General features: G+C 46.7%; 1 protein-coding gene across 1 annotated transcript; it reads right to left on the bottom strand.

Moving 5' to 3' along the window:
* Positions 1-581: 581 nt before the first annotated feature.
* Positions 582-6947, bottom strand: LOC114889282 (C-C motif chemokine 3-like). Its single transcript, XM_029212402.1, has 4 exons — positions 6893-6947; positions 2232-2419; positions 1467-1581; positions 582-1071 (listed from the first exon to the last, which is right to left on the bottom strand). Exons 2-4 carry the CDS (start codon positions 2296-2298, stop codon positions 981-983), a joined length of 273 nt encoding a protein of 90 aa, XP_029068235.1. The 5' UTR covers positions 2299-2419; positions 6893-6947; the 3' UTR covers positions 582-980.
* Between the last annotated feature and the right edge of the window lie 2000 nt (positions 6948-8947).

The raw sequence follows: 8947 nt of genomic DNA, 5'->3' as shown, positions 1-8947 counted from the left end.
AATGCATGTAAATCCCTTAGTACAGTCTGTGGTTCATAGTAAGTCCTCAAAAACTGCTAGTCTTTATTCTTAAGAAAGCTGAATTTATGAAAATACATAAATATGCATGATCGAATACTTTGCTTTGGTGCAATGTAAGTGATGGATTTCCCTGGTGCATATAAATTTGCATTTGTTTTTAATACTTTTCTTTTTCTTCTTTTTTTTTTTTTTGCGGTACTGCTGTGGCCTCTCCCACCGCGGAGCACAGGCCCCGGACGCGCAGGCCCAGGGGCCACAGCTCAGGGGCTCACCCGCTCCGCGGCATGTGGGATCCTCCCGGACCGGGGCACGAACCCGCGTCCCCCGCATCGGCAGGCGGACTCCCAACCACTGCGCCACCAGGGAAGCCCTTTTCTTCTTTTTTAGTCTATGGGAAATGTTTCCCTGGTATAAAGCCTGGTATTGTTGGGATAACATATCCTCATTCTCTTGCCTTCCCTTTCTACTCAGATGCCTCTAATCATTCTTCCTTATTCTTTCCAACCAATGAAACTGATTTGTCAGGGGAAAAAAAAGAATAACCAGTAGTCCAAGATATATTTAGGAAACGAAAAGAATCTTTATTATTCTGACATTTTGAACAGAGTAAAAGGCTCATAAAAACTCAGTAAGCATCTGTTGATGGGTTTGATCCAATGTCTACCCAGATACAGCAGAACACTCATTCACCATCATCCCAAACATGAGTCAACCACTGCGTGATTGACTGGGAAGGGGCTTGGGAATGAGAGGGTGTCATATGATTTCTCAGAGACAGCATCAAGTGACTAAAATGATATACACTATTTAGCTTAACTAAATTAAAGAAGGTTTTCAGAATGTGGTTAGTGGAGGGGAGAGGGACTCAGAGGAGAGGGAACTTCTGGGGTTGCAGTCCCCTGGTTCAGGTCCCTGCTGCCCAATCTACCCACACCTCTAACAGGCTCCTTCTGGACCACTCAGAGGCTCTTCTCCAGGTCCCTGAAGTATTCCTGGACCCAGTCATCGGTGGGATTGGCACAGGTGTATGAGCCCTTTCTGGTGAATAAGCTGTGGAGAGGGCAGAAGTATTATATAGAGAATGAGTAAGGATGTTCTTGACCACCTGTGGCCCTTTCATCTTCATCCCTATGGGATTTATGGAGGTAACCTCAGGTCATCTCCTTTCTGCTGTCTCTTTCTCTCCTCTCTTCCCTCTACTTCTGGCCACATCCTCCCTGGCTCTCGGCAGTCCCCATCCCATGTCATGAAACAGCCCAGTGGCCTCTCTCTGTGTGTCCTGCACGCACAGAAAGCCCCCAGAGGGCTGGGCGCCTTCCCAGGATGGCTTCTTATCCACAAGCCGGTATGCTTGAGATCTGCTCCCTGCTCTGACTCCTGTGGATACTCCCCCCACCTCCACATCCTGTGTCTCCCCAGGGCTGAGCAGGAGGACTGACACTTACATGACACCAGGTTTGGGGCACTGGCTGCTGGTCTTAAAAAAGTTAACCACTTTTCTGCGGGGGATTTTCTGGGAGGTGTAGGTGAAGCAGCAGGTGGGTGCGGTGTAAATCCTTTCTGTGGGGAAGCAAGAAAAACAGTTACTCAGGAGTACAGGCAAGCCCCAGAGGATCAGGAAGAAGTGGAGAGAGACAGCGTAGCTCAGAGCTGAGGTTTGGGGGGTAGAGGAAACCGGAAAGCATTTGATTCTTTCGTTTGTTTGTTTCTCATTAATTTCCCTCGTCTTGTTTTTGGTCTTGTCACTCCATTTTGGTCTCCATCTTTTTCTACAGGGAACTAAGCCCTGGAGAGTCTACTCCCTCCTCCTAACTCTCTTTGTGGAATTTTTTTCTGATCAATTGAAGGATAAGATGGCTGAGTTAAAGTACGAATGATTTTCACAACTCTTGGGAATCGCTGAATTGGGATTCTGAAACTTACCACCAGGATCTAAATAGACCTGGATTCTACCTCATGCTAATAAGCAAATGTATTAGACTTCAATATTTTCATCCAAAAACTAGGATAAAACCTCTCCTAACTCCATCCTGAAGCCCAAATCAATAGAAGCTTTCAAACCTTCTTGAAGAAAACAACCATGTCATTTTTGAAACCCCGTTTGAGGTTCTTTAATTTCACATGGGGGTTCTTAGGCCACAGCACTTGGGCTAGACTTCAGACCAGAGTGTGGGTAGCAAGGATTAAAGGAGGGCAGGTAACAGACTTACTTTTTGCAGAGCAGCAGAGGGCCATGATGCAGAGAAGGACAAAGATGGTAGCCACGATGACCTTCATGATGTGGGACAGGCAAGCAGAAGAGTGTGGACAGAGCTGAGACGGGGCTTGGGAACTCCCTACTGCTGGCCTCCTTCTGGAATGTGAGCTATCTTCGCTCCTTTTAATAGGTGGTCCTGGGCTGCGGGAACATAAAAATCGGAGGTGCCTAAACAAGGAATTTTAAGTGTAGTGGTGTCGTTTGAGTTGTATAACCCAGCGTTGCCTGTGGTTACTAGAGAGGTTTTGGGTGCACCTAGCAATGGTTCAATTGCCAATTTGCTTGGGTGCTTATGAGGAAGTTGTTTCTCCAGATGGGGGACCAGGAGTTGGCATCGCCCAGGGATCATGCTTAGCTGTTTCCTTTCCACGTGACAGATATCTCTCTGTAGTGAGTGATCACGGCCTTCTTCCATAGAGCAGGATGCTCTGATGGACTCCCACAATTGTCCTAAGTGTAAAAATGCCACTGAGTCTCAAGAAGGATACGCCAAGCTTAAGCGCACCCTAGATGGAAAGAACAGAATTGGAAAGGCTGGAGGTACAAGAATGGTGGAAATAAGGATTAGCTTTCCAGTAATGGTCTATTTGTCAAATACTCGCCACATACCTACAATGAAGTCTGGATTTAACGCTGGCTAAGGGCCCAGCCTTAAAAATGTCCATATTATTTGAGCCAGAAATTCTATTTTTTCAGAACCTATCCTATGGAAATGAACTCACAAAACATGGAAAATTTTAAGGACACTGTTATTTGGTGCAGCTTATCTATGATCAAATAATTGACACCAAACTACATATTCTACAGTGCTGGAATGATAAAGTAAAGCCTAGTGCCAGCCTCTTAAACAAATAGAATGACATGAAAAGACTTAATTTTTAATATTAAATATTAACAAGCAAGATGCAAAAAAAATCCTGAGAAGAGGAAGAAAAAACCAGAAAGAAATATGCCTGTCTGCCCCTCACCCCATGGCCCATGGGTTGGCTCTCCTCCACAAGCCCTGCCTGTCTCTAGGAAGGAGAAGTGATACCGATATTATACCAGGGTAGGAAAACTGGCTGTGTGTGTCACCATGACCATGAACAAATTTGTGACAGATCTGGAGAGAAATAAGAGAAGCAGCAGGCACTGAGGTGTCTGCCCTAACCATGAAGTGGCAATCAAGAGCCCGAGAAAAGCCAAATTCAATTTTTTCTACCCTGGGAGGGGGCCACCTAGAAGTTGGTGGAGATGTCAGAGCTCAGGGCTGCAGAGTAGGGCACAAACGAAGGGAGGAAACTAAGCATTTCTTCTTTTCCTTGAATTTTAAAAAATTAATTAATTTATTTATTTTTGGCTGTGTTGGGTCTTTGTTGCTGTGCCCGGGCTTTCTCTAGTTGCGGTGACGGGGCTGCTCTTCGTTGCAGTGTGCGGGCTTCTCACTGTGGTGGCTTCTCTTGTTGCAGAGCACGGGCTGTAGGCCCACAGGCTTCGGTAGTTGTGGCTCGCAGGCTCCAGAGCACAGGCTCAGTAGTTGTGGCACACAGGCTTAGTTGCTCCGTGGCATGTGGGATCTTCCCGGACCAGGGATTGAACCCCTGTCCCCTGCATTGGCAGGTGGATTCTTAAACACTGCGCCACCAGGGAAGTCCCTACCTTGAGTTTTTGTTTTGAATCTCTGCCTGTCTTGTTCTCAGTCTCTGGCTCCCTCTTCAGGGAATATAGCTATAGGAACAGTGAGCCCTTGTTCCATCTCTTTCGGGGGAACTTCATCTGGTGCACAGAGACATTTCCCAGCAAGATAACCACCTTCTGTGCGTCACCCAAAGTGTGGAGCTCCCTGGGAGAGCTGAGGGAATATATCATTTGGCTCATCCTAGGAACCAACTGGACCTGGCATTTGCATCTTGTTAATGGCTGCATTAGACCTCAGTTTTCCTCACTAAAAATGGGTCCTAGTCCTCTTCTGCCTTTTAGATACAGAGGCTAGGAGAGCTAAAACTTCTTGGGAAATAGTTCAGAATATTTTGAAAACTTCTGTGAATTCTTTGCTTTCACGTAAGGAATCTCAACTGTAGGGCTTAAGTAATATGGTTTAGACATCCATCCAGAGCATTGGGAAACAATTCTAAAAGGGAGAAAGGATGAGGGTGCAGAGAGTCTTGCGATAGACAAGACTTGTGAGCTGAGGGCCGTGGTGAGGAGATGGTGAACAAGGGCAGCCATGGGGAACTCATCAGTGATGGGCAGGCAGAGGGCAAAGCCAAGATAGGACTGGGCACTTGCTGCTGCCTCCATCCTTCTGGAGTCCATCCTGTATCCTTGTCCCTTTATAGGCAACTCTGAAGCACGAGAAGCTGGAGGCTGGGGATGACCAGATCGGAAGTTGTCGGATGGTGTCGTGTTATGAGTTGCACATGTCGGGGTCCCTGGGGTCACACGGAGGTTCAGGGCATCCAAGATAGAGCTCAGTTGCTCACTTGTTGGGGCTGATTGGCTGGAAATGTTTTGGACAGTGATAGGAGGTGACATGATGTTAGGGTTAGAGCTATAAGTACATGGAAAGATCTAGAGATTAATGGTTTCACCCACAGAGCAGATCTGATGCTTTGCTACAGCTCTTCTGATCATACAAGGTGACATTTATGGGTAATGCCCCAGCACCGTGAGCACACAAATCGCAATGAAAACCGCACACTGGGTGGAAAGGGCCATGACATCATGTTGCTCACAGTGCTTCTAAGGAAGTGATTCACCAAAAACGGGGGAAGACAGCAGTTGTTGTCACGGGGGGACCAAGCTTAGCTGGCTCTTTCTACCAAGAACAGTTCTTTATGGCCCATACCATTCCGTTTTTCCTTCCTCAGAGCAGACATGTCTAATGTTCTTCACAGGTGTTTTGACCATGACATATCTAATGATGCCACAGAGTCTAAAGTAGCCTGAGCCACGTTTGATCCAGGCCCAGATGGACAGAATGGAATTGGAGAAGCCTGGGCTACAGGCATGACAAGATAGATGAGATCAGCTTTTTAATGACTGTTTCAATCATCAAACATTCACAAGTCCCTACAATGTGTCGTCGCTGGGTTTAACAATAGGGTATAGAAATGAACATGCATTAGATATAGGGTGCCTCTATAGATCAGGAGCCTCAATTGTTCTTATTTTTTGGCTCAGAAAGTCTACAGCTAGGAAAATACCCTATGGAAAAAAAACTTCATTTATGGAGAAAGTTTTATGCATATAGATGTTTGGTGCAGTTTATTTATAGCAATTAAAAATTGGAACCAGTCCAAATGTGCTACAATAGTACGTGATAATATAAATGCACTAAGGCTGATGGTTGAGTAAATTAGGCAGCTCTTAAAAATACTGGAATGATTTGGAAAAGTCTTGTAATGTTAGGTATAAATAAGAAAAATACAAAATTGCATCCACATCATGACTACAGTAATGTCCCTTCCCCTCGCAGACACATAGTAAAAAGAGGTAAAAAAAGCAAGTAAGTAAATGGAACTATCGTAAGCCTATAGGGGAAAATGCACTTGAAAGAAATAAACCAAATTAATAGTGGTTAGGTTTGGGTAATAGAATTTTTCCTACCTTTAAGGAATGTAATTTTACTCAGATTATGCCTCGGAATACATTTATGCCACAATAAGACAGGAAGAATGTGGACAAAAGCCTCCTACATCCTTACTTGCACTTGTCATGCTTACCCAGCTTTCAGAAATGAAACAAGTTTTTTTTTTCTTTTCTGTATTTTATATATAGTTAAAATTAGCTTTTACCACTTTTGAGGGTCATCTACAGTTCACATTACAAATTATGTTAAAAAAAAAAACCAATTTGAATTAAAAACACTAGCAACACTGCTTTTTCTCTACTCCTGTGAGACTCCCTCCTATGCCTGTGGTTGAGACTTTTTGTGAAGATGGGATACCTGAGCAGCAGCCACCATTTCATCACCATGAGGTAACAAGCCCAAAGAAGAAAAGCCAATGAAATGATGGGGCAAGGGGATATGTTTAAGAAGGGAGTCCTTGATGACATTATTGAGCTGCCAGGCAAACCCTGGAAATGCCAGCTTGACTTTACAATAAGGAAACAGGAAATGTTCTAGAATTTTTAAATAACGAGGACTTCCTTTTAAAATTTCTTTACTTTCACAGTTTCTAAGGGCGAATTATTATTGCAAGAGGTGAATACACCATCACGTATTTAACTGTAGCTCATCTTTTAATTGTTATAAATAAGCTGTGACAAACACCATGATGCCTACGATGTCATCTCTGTGTTTATATCCATAGGATAGATCCCTGACAGAGAGCTTTGCTGTTCAAAGGGTAACAACATTTTAAGGCTCATCATATTAGCTCCCAGTAAGCCCAGTTAAGCCAGGGACCAGCTGTTCTGTGTCAGTCTCACCCTGTTGATGGTGATGCTACAGTTCAGAATGCCCTGCAGGATCTCACCTGGGCTGTACTCCTTGTGGGAGCCCCACAGACATTTCCCTGACCAGAGCCAATGTTGAGGCTGGACCAGCCACTGTGGTTCTTATTATGACTGCAAGACACACCTCAGCAACAAACATCAGGGGACTTTGAAAAGACAAGAATTGTTACTCACAGGTCCTGGAAGGTACACGGCACTGCTGGGGCCACACGGCGAGGTTGCCAGTAGAGAAAAAGAGAGCTCGGACCTGGGGTTCTGCTTTTATTGGGGCGAGGGTCGGGGTGCCCAGGGTTTCATGGGTTCACTCTTTATTGGTGAATTTAAAACATAAAAGAGGAAATTACAACAGGGAAGGGAAAAGTGGGGTCACTCAAGTGGTCAGTTATCTAGGTCACCCAGAACTTTCTAAAAGGGGAACTTCATGGGTAGGGCAGCCTGGCCCTTTATCTAGTTGTGTATTGGGCAATGTGCTTATTTGAGATAGATGTCTTTGAAATGGATGCTTCAGCAGTCAAAAGTTTAAGGTAGAATGTTTGAGGAACGAGCCAAAGTCTGAAAGGCCAGCCCCAATCTGGCCCCTTCTGTAGCTGAGGCTTCTCCAGTTCTGCTGTCTCCATCCAGGCTATGGTTTCCCCTTGGGGTGTGCTTCTTAAGACTCCGTGGCATTATCATCTACATCACAGCTGTGCCGTCAGCTGGGGTGAGTATCAGAAGGTTCAGCCCTGTGGGAGAGATGCTTGGTCTACAGATCTGCTCTCATGAGAAGGCACCACCTAACCTGGTCACAGGGCCACACCAACCTCTCACCTTCTCTCACTGTGGAAACCATTTCCCCATCAAGTAAGCAACACAACCATTCTTGCAAATAGCCTGAGCCTTTGTGGCGACCCAAAGCTTTCCTGGCTTCTGCAGTTCACTGCATGGTCCCAACACAGTGATAAAAAATTTCCCCCTTGGTCTACCCAAGTTTCCATCTTCGAATGCCCCAAGGCTGCCTATAAAGAGGGGACATGGCTTAGACCCCAGAAGGAGGCTGCAGCTTTGAGTCGCCAAGTCCCAACTCTTCTTGGCCACCACTTGGGCTCTCACTCGGCTGTCAGGCATCACGGAGGTCCCCGGGGCCACCCTGATTGTCCCACTCCTCTCCGCAGCCCCCCCGTGAGTCTGTCCTCCCTTTCTTTTGCCCTGTCCCCTGCCGCCCCCTCTCCCCACTCTCTGACCACGGCTTGGGCCACAGTGCCAAAATCTTGTTCCTGATCCCTCTAAGTAGGCGACTTCAGAGAGATTTCAGACACTGTTTCCTGAGCAGAATTTCCCTTCTCAAGGGGTTTTAGCAATTCTAATCTCCGGCTCTGGAAGAGAGTGGGAGGGATTCCTGGGAAAACGAGACCCACATGGGATTCTGACAAGAGGTGGAACCTGTGTCCAGCTGGCTCCCAGTGGTGTGGCCTTCACTCTCCTTAAGAATCCAGTTGAGACTCCCCAGTGTGAGATAGAAAAAGAACTAGTTTGTTCAGAAAACTAAATCCTCCATAGAGAGGCACAGAGACTCCAAACCAAGACAGACAACCCCGAAAGAGAGACACAGAGATAAAAATGTCAAAGGAAAGAGGAAATGCCAACTTCCTCCTGGATCCCCCCGCCCATCATCCTCCCCTCCGGCAGCGCTGTCTCCTTCAGGTCCGCCTGACCCTCCAGGTGCAGCTGGTTCACCTTTTCCTCTGAACAAGGACTTAGGATCAGTCTGTCCTGTTTCTCACGGTTGGTGCCAACACCCCGACCGCCTGCTGCTGCTTCTACATCTCCTGGCAGATCCCGCGTAAATTCATGGATGACTATTATGAGACCAGCCGCCAGTGCTCAAAGCCCGGTGTCATGTAAGGGCCAGTTTCCTTGCCCACCCTGGGGAAGCAGACTGGGGGTCTGGCCTGAGGCACCTCCTCAGAGCTCAGGACACCAGGAGAGGCCACTGCCGTGTTTTCTGACCTGCTCTGGGGCCTGCAGAGAGTCCTGGAGGGTCTGCCCCCCAGGCAGAGGGACGAGTGACAGCAGGAAGTTGGCTTTCCCAGGGGAACCCCGTATGAGACACAGGGGTGGTCTGTAAACCCCAAGAATAGGGACATGATATAAAGCATGTGGATAGGCTCTGAGAGGTCTGGGGCAGAGAAGGAGGGAGGGGTCACGGTGGGCCCAGGATTCCCCTGCGGGATTCCTCAGTGTGTAATCCTT

This window comes from Monodon monoceros, unplaced genomic scaffold (genome assembly GCF_005190385.1).
Source record: "Monodon monoceros isolate NGI ecotype Baffin Bay Population unplaced genomic scaffold, NGI_Narwhal_1 Super_Scaffold_9, whole genome shotgun sequence".
In the NCBI taxonomy this organism is placed as follows: Eukaryota; Metazoa; Chordata; class Mammalia; order Artiodactyla; family Monodontidae; genus Monodon; species Monodon monoceros.
The sequence above is the reverse complement of the archived record's forward strand: the minus strand, read 5'-3'. Positions and strand labels throughout refer to the sequence as shown.

Coding starts and splice junctions, on each gene's coding strand:
- LOC114889282 (XM_029212402.1), bottom strand. CDS start 2,298: ATGAAGGTCATCGTGGCTACCATCTTTGTCCTTCTCTGCATCATGGCC. Junction 1,582..2,231: donor CCTCTGCTGCTCTGCAAAAA/GTAAGTCTGTTA, acceptor GCTTCCCCACAG/AAAGGATTTACACCGCACCC. Junction 1,072..1,466: donor TGCCCCAAACCTGGTGTCAT/GTAAGTGTCAGT, acceptor CCCTCTCCACAG/CTTATTCACCAGAAAGGGCT.